The sequence below is a fragment of the Brachypodium distachyon genome, chromosome 1 (genome assembly GCF_000005505.3).
Source record: "Brachypodium distachyon strain Bd21 chromosome 1, Brachypodium_distachyon_v3.0, whole genome shotgun sequence".
In the NCBI taxonomy this organism is placed as follows: Eukaryota; Viridiplantae; Streptophyta; class Magnoliopsida; order Poales; family Poaceae; genus Brachypodium; species Brachypodium distachyon.
Window position 1 is genome coordinate 44,438,153 of NC_016131.3, and position 21,011 is coordinate 44,459,163.

At 50.3% G+C, this 21,011-nt stretch overlaps 3 protein-coding genes across 3 annotated transcripts; 2 read left to right on the top strand and 1 right to left on the bottom strand.

Moving 5' to 3' along the window:
- The first annotated feature begins 9,688 nt into the window (after positions 1–9,688).
- On the top strand, positions 9,689–14,313 carry LOC100825582 (protein TIC 22, chloroplastic). Its single transcript, XM_003564058.4, has 8 exons — positions 9,689–10,240; positions 10,325–10,387; positions 11,150–11,224; positions 12,007–12,051; positions 13,502–13,561; positions 13,637–13,708; positions 13,780–13,815; positions 13,896–14,313. The coding sequence occupies exons 1-8, from the start codon at positions 9,857–9,859 to the stop codon at positions 13,983–13,985; spliced, it is 825 nt and encodes a 274-aa protein (XP_003564106.1). The 5' UTR covers positions 9,689–9,856; the 3' UTR covers positions 13,986–14,313.
- A 152-nt stretch (positions 14,314–14,465) lies between these two features.
- On the top strand, positions 14,466–16,900 carry LOC100825472 (fucosyltransferase 6). Its single transcript, XM_010229561.3, has 2 exons — positions 14,466–15,132; positions 15,231–16,900. Exons 1-2 carry the CDS (start codon positions 14,970–14,972, stop codon positions 16,721–16,723), a joined length of 1,656 nt encoding a protein of 551 aa, XP_010227863.2. The 5' UTR covers positions 14,466–14,969; the 3' UTR covers positions 16,724–16,900.
- Positions 16,901–16,983: 83 nt separating this feature from the next.
- Positions 16,984–19,016, bottom strand: LOC100825779 (galactoside 2-alpha-L-fucosyltransferase). The gene is made up of 2 exons (XM_003560879.1): positions 18,725–19,016; positions 16,984–18,416 (listed from the first exon to the last, which is right to left on the bottom strand). Exons 1-2 carry the CDS (start codon positions 19,014–19,016, stop codon positions 16,984–16,986), a joined length of 1,725 nt encoding a protein of 574 aa, XP_003560927.1.
- Positions 19,017–21,011: the final 1,995 nt, after the last annotated feature.

Below are 21,011 nucleotides of genomic sequence, written 5' to 3' on the forward strand. Positions count from 1 at the left end.
CACCTTGGCCCTCTCTACCCAGGCCGATGAGAGGATCCGTCTGGAGAATGAGGTGCAAAAGTGACAGGATCTGGTCGCCGAGATTGAGACCCACGCCGTTGCCACCGAGAAAGAGGATGCCGAGAAGACCCGGCTGTTCAAAGTTGTCCAGCATGAGCTTGTCAAGATCGACACCATGCTGACCAGTAAGTTGCCCTGACACAAATTTCTCCATCTGATCACCTGTCCGAATAATAGTATGAGGATGCCACGACTCATTACTATCTTCTGTGCTTTTGTCAGAATTCTTTCCGCAGTCGGTCGAGACCGCCCAAGTTGCCGTGATCAAGGCGCACAGGAGGAGGGATCCGGCCGGGACAACCCCCTTCGAATACGACTTAGAGGATTATCTGGTTAGCATTGCTAGCCGGGTAAAGCCTCTAAAATCGTTTGGGGTCAACATGTTGAACGCCGGCATCCGGGCCTTCCGGGCTCTGTGGCCGGGAGAAGAGGCTCCGATCGGGACAAGTGAAGCCTTTGAATACGATTTAGTGGATTACCTGGTTAGCATTTCTAGCCGGGTAAAGCCTCTAAAGTCGTTCGGGGTTAACATGTTGAACGCCGGTATCCAGGCCTTCCGGGCTCTGTGGCTGGGAGAAGAGGCTCCGACTGGCATCCCAGAATTGGCAACGTGCCTGCTGGAGGTGGAGGATCGCCTCAACGAGTGGCAGGAATCGGCCGCGCTTGTCGGCGCCGACGAGGCCTTGTCGTTCGTACTGTCTTGGTACGACGGCATCAACCTCGACGTGCTGCAGTCAATGCGTGCCGGTTCCCCCTACCTCTCGGACCCGGAGCTGATCGCCAAGCGCAAGGAGCGGGCCTATTCCTTCATCCAGTATGCCGACGTGCATACGTTTGTTGCGGGCCCGACATCCGAAGCCGAGGCCGAGATGACTGGCGGAGGCGAGGAAGAGGCAGTGGATGAGGAGATCGTCGTCGAGTCGGCCTCCACCGCGACGGATGCTCCTAGTTCCGGCACCAACAATCCTTCTGTCTCTTCTTAGGAATTTTTTTTAGAATTATTAGATCCCCGGAATGCCGGGTGCAAATGTAACCGGAATACCATACTTTGTTTGCAAGGCACCATGTTTTTAATTTAATTAAGTGTTTTGCTTATCGAATTCCCGACTGAGTCCCTGAGTTCATTTTTTCTCTTAGTGAAATTTTATGACTTCGGTTCTTTTGTCTGCCTTGTCGGCGTTCGACGTATGAATCGCAAAGTGATAAAACCACCTTTTCGAAAAAAGTAACTCGATGAACTCGCTTGGCAATAACCGAGTTAAGAAAGAAATGCCGAGTTAAAAGAACGTGCATCTCGGATCGCTTCATTGCCTGTTTCCGCTATCGCCTTTCATGTGCTCGGTTATTTTATACCCGTCTCTAGCTTGCCATGAAGCCGGGTTGCGGACAGCAGCGAAGTCATAGAGGGGATGTTCAAAACCGACACATTACTAAACCGATATAAGAGTACGCAACTAATCCATGCCGACATACAAAATATAATTGTAATACGTCCCCGAGTTTCTTTTAAGAACCCGGTGGATCATTTCATTGTCTTAAAACATTCAATCATAAGGAGAAAACGATACAAATACTCAGCTCTCAAGTATAGAATGGACGGAGCAAGGCTACGTTCCATGGCCTCTTGGTCTCCTCGCCTGACCAGTCCATCCTGTTCAGCTTGGGATCTTGTGCATCTATAAGATAGTAGGAATCATTGTGGAGCCCTTTGCTCACAATGAAGGGTCCTTCCCACGGAGGTGATAGTTTGTGCATGCCGGATGTGCACTGCACAAGTCGGAGGACAAGATCTCCTTCCTGAAACACGCGCAGGCTGACCTTTCGGCTGTGATAACGCCTTATGTGCTGTTGATAGATGGCCGACCGAGATAGAGCTAATTCCCGTGCTTCTTCGAGCAGGTCGACATCTTTTTCTCGGGCCTCTTTTACCTCAGCCTTTGTATACATGGTTACTCGTGGAGAGTCATGTTCAATGTCGGCTGGTAGGACAGCTTCCGCCCTGTACACAAGGAAGAATGGCGTGTAGCCTGTAGAGCGATTGGGAGTCGTCCTGAGACTCCACACCACAGCCGGGAGTTCATCCAGCCAGCATCTCGGAGTACGCTCCAATGGTTCGATTAGCCGAGGTTTTATGCCGGCTTAAACCATGCCGTTTGCTCTTTCCACTTGCCCATTGGATTGAGGATGTGCTACGGAAGCGACATCCAGCCCGATATTCTTTTCAGCACAGAATCGTGTGAAAGGTCCCTCCGTGAAGTTCGTTCAATTATCCGTGATGATACTGTGCGGGTACCCATATCTCAAGATGATATCCTTCAGAAATGACACCGCGGTTTTGCCGTCACATTTTTTTACCGGCTTGACCTCAATCCATTTGGTGAACTTGTCGACCATGACTAGTATATGCGTCATGCCTCCTCGCGCCCGCTTGAACTGTCCCACCATATCCAAACACCAAACAGCAAACAACCAAGTAATTGGAATAGTTTTGAGTTCAGACACCGGCATATGAATCTTGCTGGCATATCTCTGGCAGCCGTTGCACTTCGTGACTATGTCTTCCGCTTCCTGCAGTGCACTCGGCCAATAGAAACCATGCCGGAAAGCTTTGCCCACTAGCGTTCTCGAAGATGCGTGATGGCCACACTCTCCTTGATGAATATCCCGAAGTATTTTTTGCCCTTTTTCTGGCTCGACACACCGTTGAAGGACGTTAGTGACGCTTCTCTTGTAGAGCTCACCATTGATGATGGTGTACACCTTCGCTCTTCTCTGGATTTGCCTTGCCGACACTTCCTCTTCCGGGAGATTCCCATCTTTGAGGTAAGACATTATCGGTCGCGCCCAAATCGGCACAGGACAAGTGGTGAAGATTGGCTCATCCGGCTCGTCTATCTACATTGGCTCAACTGCCATTGTTTCTGCCAAGTTAAGGCGCTCAGCCCCTGGGTTACCAGAACCGTTGCCACTGTCAATGTCCACGGGAGTGACGTCGGCTTCTGAGCTCGCCGGGATAAATATCGACTCCGATTCTGGCGAGGGTTTGATGGACGGTTTACGTAAATGCTCTAATGCCACCCCAGCTGGAATAGATTGTCGTGTTGAGCCGAGTTTCGACAATGTGTCGGCTGCTTCATTTTCCGCCCAAGGTATATGGTGAAATTCGCACCCTTCGAAATGGCCACTGATCTTCTGAACATGAAACCGGTATAGTGCAATGTTGGCATCCAATGCATCCCAATTACCAGAAACTTGCCGGACGACCAGGTCGGAATCACCAAAGCACTGAATCCGACGGACTCCAATTTCTTTCGTCATTTTCAATCCGTGCACAAGTGCCTCATACTCGGCAACATTGTTGGACGCTGCGAAGTGAATTTGCAATACGTACTTAAATTGGTCGCGCTTTGGCGAGGTCAGAACTATGCCGGCACCAAGCCCACTTTTCATCTTAGAGCCGTCAAAATGTAATTTTCAGTAGTTAGTTTTCGGGGGCGGTGGTTCATACTCCATCTCGGCCCAATTCACCAAGAAATCCTCCAAAGCCTGAGATTTCACGGCATCCCGTCTGTCGTACTGCAGCGCATAGGGTGCCAACTCGACAGCCCATTTTGCGACTCGGCCGCTCGCGTCTTTGTTACTCATGATTTCCGAGACGGACGCCTCACATGTAACTCAGATCTGATGTGCCTCAAAGTAATGCTTTAACTTCTTTGCCGCCATATATACGCCATATGCCATCTTTTGGTAGTGGGGATAATTTTGCTTGGACGACGATAGCACCTCGCTCAAGTAATATACCGGCCTCTGCACCGATTTGTCGTTTTCATCCCTTTCCACTACGATGGCAGCACTGACAACTCGATTTGTTGCTGCAATGTATAACAACATAGACTCCTTCTCCATCAGCGAAGCTAATATTGGTGCCGTAGCAATCATCTTCTTCAGCTCTTGAAAAGCTAGGTCCGCCTGTGGCGTCCACACAAATTTGTCGGTTCCTTCATCAGCTGCTATAAGGGCATAGCCTTTTCACCTAGCCGACTAACGAAACGACTCAGCGATGCTAGGCATCCCATGAATTTCTGCACATCTTTGAGGCACTTTGACAGTTTCATTCTTTCTATAGCAGCAATTTTCACATGGTTCGTTTCTATACCTCGTCTTGATATCAGGAAACCGAGCAACTTTCCTGCCGGCACACCGAATGTGCACTTGCTCGGGTTCAGTTTCATTCGGAATCTCCGCAGATTTGCGAATGTTTGCTGGATATCATCTAGGAGCATGGCGCTTTTCTTGGTTTTTATGACGACATCGTCGACATATACCTGCACATTTGCCGAGTTGATCGTGCAAGCACTTCTGCATGCACCTTTGATAGGTAGCTCCTGCATTTCTCAAACCAAACGGTATAGTGCGATAGCAATAAACCCCGAACGGGGTGATAAATGATGTCTGTATTTGATCATTAGGATTCAGTGGTATCTGATGAAAACCAGAGTACGCATCCACAAAAGACAACAACTCACACCCGGCAGTGGAGTCAATCACTTGATCGATCCGAGGTAACGGAAATGGGTCTTTGGGACATGCCTTGTTTAGGCTGGTGTAGTCGATACACATGCGCTACACCTTGTCAGCAGTTGGGTCGTCTTTCTTCTTCTCGACCATGACCGGGTTTGCCAGCCAGTCGGGATGCAACACTTTCATGATAAAGCCGGCAGCTAGAAGCCGGGATACCTCTTCCGATATGACTTTCCTTCTATCGTCGGCGAAGCGTCGAAATGGCTGCTTCACCGGTCTTGCGTCTGGTCTGACATGCAATGAGTGCTCAGCTAACTTCCTCGGCACACCTGGCAGGTTTTGAGTTGACCATGCAAAGATATCCCGATTCTCACGGAGGAAGCTGCTGAGCTCGGCTTCCTATTTCTCCCCCAGGCCGGCACCAATGATGACGGTGCGGTCCGGGAACTCGCTGTCAACCTGTATCTTCTTTGTCTCCTTGGCTGCCTGAAAGGCCACACTTCCATGGGGATTGGTCATAGCCGGCAGGCCAATTTGTGCCGTCTGAGCCATCACAACAGCTTCTTGTAATTTCTTCTTCTCACCAGCGATGACCAGCGACTCGGCCAAAGCAGACCCGGCCGCCGCACATTCCATTGAGCATTTGTAGTTGCCAGTGATAATTATGGTACCATTTGGTCTAGGTATCTTCATCTTTAGATAACCAATGTGAGTAGTAGCCATGAACTTGGCGAGTGCTGGCCTACCAAGCAGGGCATGGTACGGACTGCTAAGGTCCACCACCTCGAACACTAGATTTTTGGTCCGACAGTTCTCCCTGGTGCCGAATAAGACATCCACTCGGATCTTGCCTACCGGGGCACAAGACACTCTCGGCACAATACCGTGAAATGTAGTTCGGCTGGGCTCAAGCATGTTATCTGTAATGCCGAGCTTAAACATCGTGTCCCGGTACAGGATATTGATGCTGCTCCCATTATCAATAAGAACCCGAGTGAACTTGACGTTAATGTCGGGCCCAATGAGCGTCGGGTCGACCACCAGGGCATATCCACCAAGGTTGGCCATAATCTTGGGATGGTCTGCGCGGTTCTAGTTTATCTCTTGCTCTGACCAATACATGAATTTTGGAACTGCCGGCATAATAGCATTGACCTCCATCTCTCGCCTGCGCTGACTTTGCTTGTCAGTGGGCTCAGTGATGAAAATAATGTAGCTCTGGTGATGCTCCTTGTACTCGTTTCTCCCGGCATACCCTGGGATTTCTTGTCCCTCCACCTGGTTGACTGCTTTGTTTGCCTGAGGGGGTCCTTGGATCTGTGCGTTCGCGCCTGTGAGGGGTGGAGGTGGGGGTAACCGGCTTGCCTCACCATTCTCGGCCCATTGCATCTAGCTGCATTGCCGCGTTGTGTGGTTCGCCGGCTTGTTGGGGTTAGTCGTGTGAAAACGACAAGGCTGATCCAACATCACCTCGAAAGTATACTTCGGCTTATCTTGCCAGGCATTCTTTTGTTCTTCCTTCTTGACCCACTGCTGATTTTCTGTTTTCTGACGCTGGCTAGAGCGGGCGTCAGGCTGGTCCTGAACTGCAGCGACATGGGCTGGCCCATACCTGTAATCCGGCCTGTCATCCCTTCTCTTGTTACGATGATCTTGATGATCATTCCTCCGGAATGCCCCAGTAGGATTTTATGTCGGCTGCTCCCTTTGTGGTTATGCCGGCATCAGCGATGGCTGAGTCGGATCGCCAAGCGCGTACATGTCGACGATCCTGATCATTTCAGATAGAGTGGTCGACATCTCTCTTTGCAGCTTCTACCACAGCATGCTGCCGTGCTGACATCTCTAGGCAAACCACGCTATGGCTTGCGATTCCACTATCCCTTCACAGGAATTACGGAGATTGTTCCATCTTGTCAGGTAATCCCGGTCAGTTTCGTTGTCTCTTTGCTTGCGCATGGACAACTGTTGAGGACGATTCGGCCTCTTGTAAGTGCTAGTGAAATTGCTGACAAATGCTTCCTCAAAGTCTATCCAGCAATTGATGCTGCTTTCCGGCAAATTGTTCAACCATATCCTTGCCGGTCCCACGAGCATCTGGGGTACATAACGTACTGCCCATCTACGATTGCCGCCTGCCACGCTTACTTCTATGACATAGTCTTCCAGCCAATCTTCCGGCTTAGTACTGCCGTCATACGTTCTTGTACCCCTGGGCAGCTGGAAACTCGAGGCTGGTCTCTCCCTCATGATCCGATGCGCGAAGCAACGCTCTCCCGGAGGGCCTTGCTCCTCCAGAAGCTCGGACAGATAAAATCTGTCAAGCTGATGTCGTGCATCCAGGGGCGATACCTGCCTGTTCCCAATTCGGCCTCCGAGCGGGCCGAGATTGTTGCGCTCTCGCCTGATATAACCCTCGTCAGCCATGGCCGAGTATCCGTCATCGTAACGGTCATAACGACGATCTTCACCTCGATACAGGGGGTTGCGCCCGACACCCTGTTGTCCCGCGGCAGTATTGGGTGCCGGACCCCGAGGTCGGTGCCCATGATCATACAAGTAACGCTCCTGCTGATCTCGACGGTTGCCACCGGGACGCAGACCACTTTGGCTATCATCAACCCTTCAGACTATTTGTTTCTCGGCCAGGGCCGGGTCACAGCGTTCCAACTGCTTATCCCGGTCAGAGTTAACGCTTTTGTCCCGTTTGCCACCAGGTGAGGATGCTTGCTTGTCAACCCGACCACCAGCATCTGCAGCCGAGTGAATGACTTGAGATGCACCGGGTTTGCCGTGCATTCTCATGTATGACTCATTCTGTTCGTTAGCTGTTTGGAGCAGTTCTTTCACGCGCAGCTACTGCTGCCGAAGTGCCTCTCCCGTAAGATTCGACAACTCCTCAGCCGCAGCCTTGGCAGCCCTGAGATTCTTGACAGGGGTATTGTATTTCGGCTTTAGTTCCGAGGCAAAACTTGCCAACACAGCTGGCACACCCCTGCCATCTCTTGTCATCTTAGTATTCAAGTTCTTGCCACGGTTACGCACCTCCCCAACTCTACTAGGATTAGAACGCAGTAGAACTGAGACCATGAGCTTTGTTATACTCATGGAGCGAGATGTCGAACTGTTGTCGGGCGTTGGCGACGTCGACGGCTTCCTTCAGCAGCTTCTGTTTCTCCAACTCCAACTCCGCCTGCAGCTGGGCCGGGTTAGCATTCGACGCCACCGGCGCGGTCAGCCGCTCGATGGAGGCCTGGATCTGAGTTGGCTTCGGCGGCAGAGCCGATGTGCCGGCTTGAGCGGCGATGTTCTCCGGCTTCTCCAAAGGGAGCTTCGCCGTTCTGCCGGACTTGGTTGGGACAACGCCACTTGCTGCAGCGTCCCTTCCCGCATCAGTGCCATGAGCCGTCACCATAACCTCCACACGGTCAGCGGGGCAATCGACGTGCCGGTCGCGAGCCGTGCAGATGGCGGGGGGATTTTCAGCCATCACCACCTGCTCTGGGTACCTGCAAGGGCTGTCAATAGCAACATAGACCTCGTGCATGCCGAAATTGATGAAGCGGCCTGCATAGGGAAGCGGTGTGCCGTTGAATCAGCCCGCATTGTTGTCGATGAAGCCCAGAGAGCCGAATCTTTGGACCAAACCGGAGACCACACGCTCTCCGGTGACGAGAAAGCTTCCCGTCCAGATGAAAACTCTAACCAGTGCCGCCGCTGACCCCAAGGTGGGCGCCAACTGTCGTGGTGGTGTTACGGCAGATGCCATAGGATGGCTTAACTTGGGGCCGATGGACGTAGGAGGATCCGGATGAGGGAGGACGTGAAAACACGCACAAAACACACAAGCACACACAGATTTACCCAGGTTCGGAGCCCTCTTGTCGAGGTAAGATTCCTACTCCTGCTTTGTTGTATTAGCCGAGATAGGCAAGCTCTACAATGGCGCTCGTTGAGTTATATTCTTGAGGAAGAAGAAGAAGGGAAAACCCTAGATGCCTAAGTGCTCTCCTCCTAAGCGCCCCCCTTCTCTATAGAGGAGTAAGGTTCTATTTATACGCCGCCATGTCATACTGACATGTGGGCCGAGTCTAACGTCATCTTCCTAGGGCCCTACCAGGCACGAGGCTTGGTTCCCTCCAGGCAGTACCGTGGGGACAAGATAGCTTTACTTTTCCCTGTCAGTCTGCAACGGGTACAGCTATCCTCTGCCGGCTTCCGTCAGAGATTTTCTTTCGGTGCTTCTCTAGCATGGTTACCTGACACCGGTACGCAGGCGCTGCCGCTTTCTTGAGATAATGATGACTTTACTTTACTTTGCACCGCGTGGTCAGGATAAGACCGTTGAGAGATCTCGGCGTGCTCGTCCTTATCCTGCAAACTTATAAAACAAGATAGCCATGCCGGCATACGCTCGGGATGCTGGCTTAGTGTTAGTTTAACTTTACGATGCCGGCATACGTAACTATGTCGGCTTTGCCTCCGTCATCTCGACTAGAATTGTGTCGCCATGATCCTACCCGGGGTCATTCCCCCGACACGTGGTTTTGCGCCCCTAGCCGGCGCCCCCGCTTGCCCCTCCGTGAGTTGGGTTCGGCCTGGGGCGCCGGATAACTATCTAGGCCGCGCTGGATGAAAAAACAAATTGGGAAGGCTGGCTGGGTCGGATTTTAGACGCCGACGTCCCCCAAACCCATTTAGGAAGCCTTTAGGAGGCACGGCTGGAGATGCTCTTAAGGGCCGACGTGAGTTTTCCAAATCCTCTGGATGCCGAGCCAAATTTTCTTCGTCATCGGGCAGCAGAACAAATGAAAAATATATACTAAGAACATGCTTATATTAAATTGATGGGACTAGGCATCATCTTCGGATACACGGTAGTCCGTGTACGGCGGAAAATAGGAAGTAATTGACTCCTATGTCTTCAAACTCATTGTAGAAGGGTCCACAATGAACAAAGCGAACAGAATGTTCATAGCAAATGATCACAATTGTACATCGCATTCAGATATTAAAAGTGCTCGCTAAAACAAGCCCGAATTTAAGCAAGTTCGGCCGTTCAGGAAATTTATAGTGCGTTTGGGCAAACTGAAAAATCTAGGAAACACACGATCACAAGCAAGATTTACACGGAAACGGGCTTGCGTCGACGCCTCCACCGAATCCGCCCCGGGCCCGGCAATTCCTCGTCCACTCCGAGGGGCACGCACGCCGCCGCCGCCGTCACCACCAAAGCGCCCGTAGCGCCGACGAGAGCGTGCGACTAACCGACCCGATGCCGCCGCCCAACTCCACACGCTCCTCCTCCCTCCCGCTCGCCGCGGCCCCCATGTCCAACCCCTCCCCCTCTTCTTCCCCGCCTCCCAACCCCCTCGCCGCCGCCTCCTCCTTCCTCCAACACCACCTTTCCAACCTCGCGTCGCGCTTCGCGGCCCCGCGGCCCGCGCTCGCCGCGGCGCACCCGCCGGGGCCCCAGGGTTCCTCCCTCTCCCTCGCTCTCGCGCCTGACGAGGTCGCGCGTGCGCTCACGGGGACGCCCGTCTTCACTGTCTGCAACTCCAGCAACGAGTTCGTGCTGGTGTCTGACCCTGCCACCGGTCTACGTTCCCTCGGCCTCCTCTGCTTCCGCTCCGAGGACGCCGACGCCCTCCTCTCCCATGTATGCTCTCACGCTCGCTCGCTATCTCTGGCCATCTGCTGGGTTTATGTATATACTGATGGTTCTGGAGGTTTCGTTGTGCAGGTGAGGACGCGGCAGCCTGTGCTAGGGAAGGGCGCAAAAGTGGTCCCTATTACGCTTGATCAGGTGAGCTTGACATGTCTTGTGATCGACCATATCGTGATTTCAGGAACAATAGTTTCTGATCCACCATTTGAGGAACAATCCTGCACCAGAGTCAGGGAGTTTGTGGTGTTGCTTTTTTTTAACCAGAATCTACAGGGAATTAGAGTTTATGCTAGAGTTTAGCACAGAGTTTCCAGTCTTGATTATGTTTTTGCGTGTATTGTTGCAGAAGTGTGGAACACATACATAGGAAATTAGCAATTGAAAGATACCTCAATGACCGGCAAAATGCACTAGATTCTTTAGAAGGATGCCCATGAGCAAAGGAACCGTTTCTCATAAGTAATACCGTTGTTAATTGCTTATGTGTCACCAGTTTACCCAGCTTAGGTTTTCCTTAGCTGCTTAGTTATACATTCTTTAAAGGTTTGTGAGCTTAGGCTATCCTCATCGCAACTTCTCATTTTACAACATGCGTGACTAAGAGAGACGCAAGTTGGGCGAGACAGGCAAACCCATGCCAACTGTACTTTACCACCATGGTGAGGACTATATAAGGACCATTGTGCAAGTGAACCATTAATTAAGTGGATGGGTATATATTTTTTCCTTACCACAAATGCAAGTGCCATATGAAAGAAAATGAACCACTAATTAGCTGGAATGTATTCGCGATACCGGCCCATTTACACGCTAATTGCTGTATTTTATCATCATGAACCATTTTGATACTGTTTGATGTTTTGGAATCTAAATGTTCCTTACACTGTCCTTCCAACGCAGGTTTATATGTTGAAGGCCGAAGGTATTGCATTCCGGTTCTTACCTGACCCACTTCAAATAAAGAATGCTCTGGAGGTTTGCTCTTTGATGGACATGTGGCACACTATCCTATCATATTATCTTGGACTATTTTTAGCACCTCCACCCCTCTATCTCACTGGAAAAGTATCAAATTCATTCGGTAAATTAAATGATTCTTCAAAGCAGCAGTGCAGGAACTATATGTTCCAAGCTTCCTACGTATCAACTTTATCCCTGTCATGTTTTCCATGTTCATGAAAAATCCACGCATAAAGTGTCACCACTCATGCATTTAATATCGATTTCTGCAAAGGTTGGATGGTCACAGATCATTACACTGTATTATCAAGATGTGTCTGAATCCCCAGAATGCATCCTCATTCTTCATATTTTTCAATAACATATGTTTTCAGACTCCAAATAACACTTGTGTTCCAGAGCACACTTACTTTGAGCAATGCAAAGTGAGAGACCTATTATAGTGGCTTGGCACAGGAATTCACATCTAGAGAGCTATTGTCGAGTCCTATGCCCTCAGAATGCCACCTGATTTTATAGGCTTGGTGCCTTTTCAATGTTGAGATAATATATATCATTTTTCCTTCTTTTTTTTGGCTGGACAAGTTCACATGCAGTGATTCTCCATATTGGCAGAGCTTTTCTTTTAGCACTATTGGTCTGTATAACTATACTTCATTGCTGATGGCTATCTCAAAGTTGAAATCTTAAATGTAGAACATGCGGAATGCTGTTATCTTATACACCGGTACTCCTTTCTGGAAGGAGTCTAGATAAGTTTTCTTCACCCTGATGATTATTACCCTTTGGCTTTTCAGTTGAAATCTGGCTTAACTGGTTTTGACGGTGTTCCTGTTTTTCAGGTAATTATAGTTCTACTAAGAAACTCTATTCTTATGGAAAGCACTTTTCAGAATTTAGATACTCACTAACAATTGGATACTATGTGATTGTTTCTTGTTAATTTGTTTATATTTTAAAGACCGTTTTTCTCTATTCATCCTCTTGTAAACCATCTCCTACACCACCTTCATTTTTTGGGGCAGTTTATATTTCTAAAGCTCTGTTAAGTGTTAACAACCACTAGCACTACAGTAAAACTTCAATTCTATCTTTCTGCAAAATCTGGATGCAATTTTAAATCTCTTGGGAACCTTACACCAATTGGTCAAATACCTTGTAAGAGTTGAACACAATGCCGCAGTTAGCAAATAACCTTTTTTGAGATCTGTCGATCTGTAACAGCAATATATGTCTTACCACATAGACTTGACTTCTAACAGAAATACATAGTTTACTATAGGCAAACTTCCATGAGCCATATGGCTTAGGTGGATTCTGGAAGAACACATGAACAAAAGCTGAAGCTGTTTTCCTGTTCCTATCAGCTACTTGGCTGAACTCATTTATTCAGAAATGCAAATGCATGAACAGTCCTGTCATAATTTCCCTAGTCTCACCAAGTTGAGTTCTATCTGCTGAACTTGGAAGTTGGTGGTAAAACTGTGAAACAGGATCGACAGGTTGACAAACCTTTACTGTTTTTTTTAGGAATACACACTTTCCTTTATTAAGATAACCAAAATAAATTACACATGTTTTGATTTATCCAACTAGCTGAATATAGTTGGTTTACTCAATTGAACAAAAGAGTGGCCAGTGGCCACAACAAGGCACTTAGTGAGAAAAGCAGAATACCTTTAGGATGGAGCAACCATAGTGCTCTTATTACAGTATTCCAGATAAAGGCTCTTGCAAGATGATTAAGGCTCAGTTTGCGGTTGCTGAAGTTATTCTATAATCTGCTACGGGAAAATACACATGAAAGCAAAAAAAAAAGTTGGTTAGCCAAGCAATAAAATAGGCAAAAGCGGTTGGGGCAAACGTAGTATGAGAATCCACCGCAATGATAACTGGCAAACACAGCCTAAAGCTGGCATTGGCATAGCTGCAGCGTAAACTCGCTTAACTTTCACCTCGAGATGCATATTATGCAGTTATTTTTTATTTTTGGACTATTTGGCTATTTTGACTGTCTTTTCTTGTTTGAAACGACATATTCAACATTGGATGAACTGTCCTTCTCTATACTCCTTCCCAAATTATAAGGCGCCCTTGAATTTTGAGATTAAACTTTGACCATCAATTGGACAATTAATATATGAGTTATTCACCATAAAAATTATACTACTGATCCAATAGTATAATCATTTTATTGGTCAAATTAATGGTCAAAGTTGAATCTCGAAATGTGTGGGCGTTTTATAATTTGGGAATGAGGGAGTAGTAAAAGTTCCAAAATTGTGTGTGCAGTCAGATCTATTGGTCGTTAAGAAACAGAAGAAGCGGTACTGTCCAATATATTTTCAAAAGGTTTGTCAGACTAAATTTTCTTTCATGTACTATACCCCATCTGGTTAAGTCATCACCAATTGATTCTTTGTTCAGGAGGACATAGAAAGAGAACTCAAAAAGGCATCTAAGGGTTCAAAAGGATCAGCCTTATTGAAACAAATTATGGTATGTGATCTTATGTATTTCGTGTTGCTTTCCTAAGCTCTCATGAGAACTTATGCATCTGGTTTCTTTAGGTTGGGAGTTTGGAGGATGTCTTGAAGAAAATGGAGGTAGGATGGAGGTTGAATTATAGAAATACACTATGTACTGCTCCGACTCCTTAACGTCCACTTCTCTCTTTATTCTACAGATAAATGACAGAAATTCTGGTTGGGACGACATGATCTTCATACCACCTGGGAAGAGCCTTAACCAACATATCAATGAGGTATCAGCGTAGTTTTGTTGTGCAGTGAATAGGCACAGAGTTTGAGCACACATGTTTTCACACTTGAAAAGCTGTGATGGCCAGCTTATCAACAATGTTAAGTCGCTGCCTGAGCTTCTTGTTTCGTAATAACTATTTTCATGGCTAGCCTTGGAAGGAACTTTTTAGAATCCAGACATAATATTTTGCCGTTGTATCCTAGAAGAGAAAAAAAAAACTACTCTACTGTTTCTGGATTCACAAAGATCGAGGTCGGCACCAAGACTGACATGATTAGTGCATGGGGATTATCTTTCTGTACAGGATTGCTATCGTAAAAGAGAATAGAATGATTTGAACTTTGGCGCGGCGTTGTTTGGGTTGTTATTAAACTACGGAGTACCTATGCTGTGAAAAATCTGGATCTCTTTGTCCTCTTGTTACTCTCTTGCCATGGGACTTTCACCAGCTTGCTGTTCAGGCCTTTCAGATAAAAAGACTGAACCAAATCTAGCTTCTGCCTTGAGTGCAACTGGTGTAGTTGCTATGAAGTTAAAAGAGGTGTTCATGGAATGAAAAGAAGATGACGATGTAGTCAAAATTTCTTGGCCCATTACCATTGTGGGTAACACGAGGCTGTAAGCCCCATTCTTTCCAATTGATTCATTCAATTTCCTCTAGTGCGGTAGCCGCTAGTAATTTGATTGTGATGTTTTGGTATCTGAGATGGCAAGTAAAAGTTCACATGAACAAACAAACTTTGCCGGATTGCAGCCACGCCTTCGTTTGCTTCCTTCCAAACAAGGAATCTACTGACTCGTTCCAACAAATTGAACATGTTCATAAAGAATCACAATGTCATCCCTAATTTTATCGTACGTTGGAACCTGGTAACAACTCTGGCATTGTAAGACAGTTAAGGCCTTATATACTATTTTAGTAATCCATTGACCTCTCCATTCTCCATGCGCCCTCGACAAAATAAACAACACTAGACCGTATACGGTTCCTGAGGCGATGGAAGGAGTGATAGACTCGCCGGACGCAGAGAAGCGCCGCCCACGCCGTCCTGGCACCATCACGGCCGTGTTCTTGGTCGCCTTGCCGCTGCTGCTGGTGGTCTTCCTCTTCCGCGACATCGCCGCCGACGCCCTCCTTTGGCCGGAACTGAAACAGCAAAGTACGCACTTACTTATCCCCAAGCTTACCCATGCCGGTTGCACGTTAAGGGCCCGGTATTCCATGCGTTCATTGATTCGCTTGCCGGATCAATAATAGGTCCCCGCAGCAATGCGTCGTCCCCGGGCTCGGGCAAGCACGACAGGCTCCTCGGCGGCCTGCTCTCCCCGGACTTCGACGACGAACCGGCGGCATGCCGCAGCCGGCACGAATCCTCCAGGCGCTGGAAGCCGTCTCCGTTTCCAGTCTCCCCTTACCTCGTCCGGAAGCTGAGGCAGTACGAAGCGAACCACCGCCGGTGCGGGCCAGGCACGGCGCGCTATCGTGAGGCCGCGGCGCAGCTCGAGTCCGGCCGCAATGCCGACGAGCATGGCGGGTGCCGGTACGTGGTGTGGCTCCCGATCCAGGGCCTCGGCAACCGGATGCTCAGCCTCGTCTCCACCTTCCTCTACGCGCTCCTCACTGGCCGCGTCGTCCTCGTCCATCAGCCACCAGGAATGGAGGCCCTCTTCTGCGAGCCCTTCCCGGGAACGTCGTGGCTGCTGCCACCGGACTTCCCCTACAAGGACGGCTCCCGCTTCTGGTCCGGCTGCAAGGAGAACTACGTGACCATGCTTGAGAACAACCTCGTCCGCTACGAAGACGATGTCAGTGGCGGCAATGCGAGCACACCGCTCCCGGCGGCGTACGTGTACCTCCACCTGGAGAACATGAAGCTCCGGCTCCAGAACCACACCTTCTGCGACGAGGACCACCGGGTGCTCGACAGGTTCAACTGGATACTGCTCCGGTCCGACAGCTACTTCGCCGTGGCGCTGTTCCTCGTGCCGAGGTACCGAGACGAGCTGAACCGGATGTTCCCGTCCAAGGGGTCCGTGTTCCACCACCTCGGCAGGTACCTCTTCCACCCGGGGAACCGACCCTGGGGGATCATCCAAAGGTTCTTCGACGGGTATCTGGCCGGCGCTGACGACCGTCTCGGCGTGCAGGTCCGCATCGTGCCATACCAGGCTGTCCCATTCGAGGTCATGTTCGAGCAGATCCTCCGGTGCACGCGTGAGCATGACCTCCTGCCGCAAGTGACCGACGAACCTGCTGCCCCCGCCGGCGTACCAACAAATGGCACGGCGAAGGTGAAGAAGGCCGTCCTGGTGGTGTCGTTGAAGCCGGAGTACTACGACAAGCTGCACGGCATGTACTACGGCAACGCGACGGCGACCGGCGAGGTCGTGACGGTGCACCAGCCGAGCCACGACGAGGACCAGCACACGGAGGCTCGGGCGCACAACGAGCGCGCCCTGGCCGAGATGTACCTGCTGAGCTACTGCGATAGGGTGGTGACCACGGGGTGGTCAACATTCGGGTATGTCGCGCACGCGCTGGCCGGGCTGCGGCCGTGGGTGCTGATCCCGCTCGATTGGAGCAAGATGAGGGCCGACGTCGCCTGCGTTAGGCCGGAGTCCGTCGAGCCGTGTCTGCACTCGCCGCCGTCTCTCGTCTGTCGGCGCCAGCAGGATCTTGACCCGGTGGCACATGTGCCGTTCCTGCGCCACTGCGAAGATGTGGGCGCCGGCCTCAAGCTTTTCGATTGAGTTCGATTTGTGAGGGGAGGCAGAATTTAGTAGTAACATCTTGTGCTTGATCAGTCACTGTAATACACATGTTCTATATCGAGCCTTTTCGCTCCTATGACTTGCAGGAGTTTTACGGGGTTACTAAAGACGATTGCTGATTAGATTAAACTTCTTCATTTGTAGTTCTCATCCGAAATCAATCAATCATAAGAGTTAACGTTGACTAAGTGTGATTTCCCTCGAATGTTTTATTTTTGTACATTTTACATCACTCCGGGTCAGACCTGCTCCGGGTGAACAAGTTTCAGTCCCCAGCTCATGTCTTCACAATGTCGAACGTGCGGCACCAGCTTGCCGGTATCGGCACCGCGCCTGGCCCTGCAGTCATAGAAGGGCGGCCCGTGCAAGCATGGCTCCATGGACATGGCCCTCTGGCACGGCGGGTCAGGCGTGGTGAGGTTCTCAGGCTTGAACATGATCCATGGGGTGAGTCCGCCGAGCCCGTGGCCGACGTACCCGAACGTCGACCAGCCGCTGGTGACGATGGCGTCGGTCATGCTCAGCAGGTACATCTCGGCCAGCGCCTTCATGTCGTGCGTCGCCTCGCCGGAGAGCTGGTGCTCCTCGTGGCTGGGCTGGTGCACGCTCACCACCTCGCCGGTGGCCGTCGCCGATTGCCAGTACCTCCCCCGGATGTTCTCGAAGTACCACGAGCTCAGGCCGGTCATCAGGACAGCTTTCGACCGTGCGCCAGCTGACGCCGACATCGGCATCGTTGCTGTTTCTTCCGTCATAACCTCAGGCAACAAATGTTCCTGTGACGTGCAAGCGAGGATCTGATCCAAGACGTGCTTGAACGGCGTGTCCCCGTCGAACACCCTGACTTGGATGCCCAGCCGTTCGTCCGAATCCTTCAGGTACGAGTTGTAGAATCTGGTGATCAATCCCCACACTCTGTTACTCGGGTGGAAGAGGTACCGCGCCATGAGATAGAACACCGAGTCCTTCCGAGGGAACAGCTTGTCGAGCTCGTCTTGGTACGCCGGGTTCAGGAAGAGCGCCGGCACGAAGTACCCGTCCGTGCGCATCACCAGCCACGGGACCCGGTGGAGGAACTCCCGGTCATCGTCGCAGTAGAAGAGCTTGTCATGGTAGGTGCAGGCATGGTCGAGGTCCACGAACACATATGGTAGGTCGGACATGGAATCGGCCTTGTTGTCCTTCACCAGGTTCCGGTAGCTCTCGGGCACCTCGCCGGTCAGGTTCTCGAGGTCTTTGATGGGGAAGTCCGGCGGCAGAAGCCATGACGTCTCCGGGAACGGCTCGCAGAAGAGGTCGGTCAGCGACGTGCCCCTGTCAACGAGCAGCACGCGGCCGGTGAGCATGGCGTAGAGGAACGCTGACGCCATGGCCAGTATCCGGTTCCCTAGGCCCCTGTACGGCACCAGCACAAGGTACTTGCAGGAGTCGTCGTCATCGTCGGTGCCGTTTCGCGGTGTGTCGAGCTGCTCTGCTGCCCTCCGGTATGCCTTGGTACCTGGGCCACACCGCCTCTGCAATGTCTCTTGCTCCCGCAGCCGCTTGACGAGGTGTGCCGACGGCGATCGCGCCATGTTCTTGCGGTAATGCGCGGCCTGGTACCGGCTGATGCATGATTGTTGGTCGAACCCCGGGACGAGCAGGCCTCCGAGGAATCTATCGTCGTTGGATTCTGCACGGCAACACGTGAGAGAAATTAGTTCCTACTCCCATTCTTCCCCAAAATTTTCATCTCCAAAAACAGGAAGGAAAATGGTGCTGTGTAATTGAGACATTGTGCACAATAAACGACACATATATAGCTTAAGAATGACACCATCGCCATAACGAGCAATGCAATAAATGTCATGGAAACCCGATTATCTTTCATCGTCCAATGCCAATTCTTGCGACAAAAAAAAAATCTCGTTCTCAAACATGGCAAATTCAAGATTGAACACGACCAGACGAGATGTGGCGTGTATCGATCGGTTCCTATACCTTGGTGTGTGTATGTTGTCGCCGATGTCCATCCGGACGCCAAAGGCAGCGGTTCGTCCCGGCGCCGGCTAACCAGGATCAGCAGGAACGGCAAGGCGGCGAGGCAAACCGCAAACGACGCGATCCACTTCCTTACAACCCATGGCTTCTCTTCCGCCGCCGCCGCCGCCGCCTCCTTGGCCTTCTCGTCGTGCTCTTGTGCGGGCTTCTCCACGGCGGCGACCGGCGACTGCTGCTGCGACGGCCGCTTGCTTATGCCATGGTCACTGCCAACATCTCCCTCCGACGCCATCGTTATGGTGCGGGTCGTCCGTTTTTCCCGGGGTCACGGATCTCATTTCTGAAAGACGGAATCAATTCCAAAATGATGCATTATTTCCGAAACGACTAAAGAAGGAAAGTACTACTTTCCAAAAACATGATACTACTTGCACGTACTAAATATTCAATCGGCTTCACACATATGTTTTTTTTATTTTTGAGGGCAAGGCTTCACACATATGTTAAGGCCTCGTTTTGGGAGAAGGTCGATCAGGCCTGCCGGATCACGTTACTACCAGGTAAGGGAGGGAGAGGTGGAACCGTGGAAGAGACGGGAAGGCTGCGATTATGGTGGGGTGGAGATCGATCGGGAGGGAGATACGAGACCAGGTCGAGTTAAAACGTTTTTGTTCGTTCGCTCGGTCGTTCTCTGGCCACAGCCAGAGCGGCTAGAGTATGCCTGTAAGTGGAAACTGGCTTAAACAGCGCCGCAGGCCCAGCCCATTTAAAACCCCCGGGAAATAAGCCCCACGACGGCTTAGAGCAGCTCCAAGAGACCCCGAATAGCTAAATTTAGGGATTTCCTCAAAAAATAGCTAAATTTGGGAAATTTGGGCCCAAAACAGTCCTGCAACAATATCCTCATCCCATTCCTCATATCGAACATAGCCATCGGGATCCCCCATCCGTCAACCACCGAGCCCAAGATCTCCCTCCGGCATGTCCGTTCGCTTCGCCTAGGTACGCGCCATCTTCTCCTTCTCTAGTTCCTTCGCCTCCTTCTCTGTTTGCTTCGCCCGAGTGGAGAGGCGCCCCGACCCGAGAGAAGTGGGAGGTGGTTCAGTAGGGGAGGGGAGGAGCATGCCAACGGCCCATTCCCATGCTCTGCTGGGCATGGCGCGAGGGCAGGGGCGAAGCCGCGCAGGGGAGGAGGGAAGGGGCGCAGGTGGTCGGCTGGGCATGGCGTTGTGGCTCAGGATGGCAATGGGGTGGGTCTGGACAGGTCGGCCACATATCCATCCCCAAACTCATTATCCATCCACGAAAATATCCATGGATACAAAAAAATATTCACATCCATATCCACACAATATACATCATAAACAGCAAAATACAATAGTATTCGTGGATATCCATGGACAGAGGCGGCGGCTCGTGGGGTTGGACTGAGGGAGTGAAGGACAAAAGAGGGAGTTAGGGTTAGGGTTGAGAAGGAAGGAAACTATTTTTATGACTCATATAGCTAGATAATGGACCCACATGTCAGTAATTTATTTCTTTTATTAAATACCGGGTATCCATGGATATCCATGAATCAAATGTGATATCATGCCCACTCCACGATTCGGCGGGTATCCATTCGTGGATATCCATGGAGCGAGAACCCGTTTCATACCCGCCATCCATTAGCTAGATATCCACATCCATTGCCATCCTGAGTTGCGGCTGTTAGCGGAGGGGCGCAGGGGAGGATGGAAGGGGCGCAGGTCGGCTAGACATGGCGCGGGGAGCGCGCAGCAGCAGGAGCGGGGCGATGGAGCACTCCCAGCAAGCATACGGTGATGATGTCAATGTGGATTGTCCAATACAGAACACCCAACAAGCCTGTTGTATACCTGCTGACGAAAAACGTTGCACAAGTGCAATACAACAGCTATATTGTATTCTCTGATGTTTTTGAACAATGGAAGTGGCAACATTTCTTGGCAACTTCGAGTGTAGCAGATGCGTATGATGTTTGATTTTTCATGTTTGTCGTGCCAGTGTAAATTTCAATTGCACAGATAGATTTACTTTCAGCAGCTGGGCTAAGATGAGACAGAGAGACTAAATTTGTTGTATATACCATTTATGAAATTACACAGAGATGACTTTGTAAATTGAAGCACTGATATTTGTTGTGTATACCATTTATAAAATTATGGAGTGTTGTGATGGATTCTCAAGATGTTTTTGTAAATTGAAGCACTGATATTTGTCGATGAAGTTTGGAATGACACTCAAAATTACAGGGAATGAGATATAT

Excerpts from the sequence above, each read along its gene's own strand:
- LOC100825779 (XM_003560879.1), bottom strand. The coding sequence starts at position 19,016 with ATGGCGTCGGAGGGAGATGTTGGCAGTGACCATGGCATAAGCAAGCGG. Across the intron at positions 18,417-18,724 it reads GACAACATACACACACCAAG|AATCCAACGACGATAGATTC; the intron begins GTATAGGAACCG and ends GTTGCCGTGCAG.
- LOC100825472 (XM_010229561.3), top strand. The coding sequence starts at position 14,970 with ATGGAAGGAGTGATAGACTCGCCGGACGCAGAGAAGCGCCGCCCACGC. Across the intron at positions 15,133-15,230 it reads GCCGGAACTGAAACAGCAAA|GTCCCCGCAGCAATGCGTCG; the intron begins GTACGCACTTAC and ends GATCAATAATAG.
- LOC100825582 (XM_003564058.4), top strand. The coding sequence starts at position 9,857 with ATGCCGCCGCCCAACTCCACACGCTCCTCCTCCCTCCCGCTCGCCGCG. Across the intron at positions 10,388-11,149 it reads TCCCTATTACGCTTGATCAG|GTTTATATGTTGAAGGCCGA; the intron begins GTGAGCTTGACA and ends CTTCCAACGCAG. Across the intron at positions 11,225-12,006 it reads AAATAAAGAATGCTCTGGAG|TTGAAATCTGGCTTAACTGG; the intron begins GTTTGCTCTTTG and ends TTGGCTTTTCAG.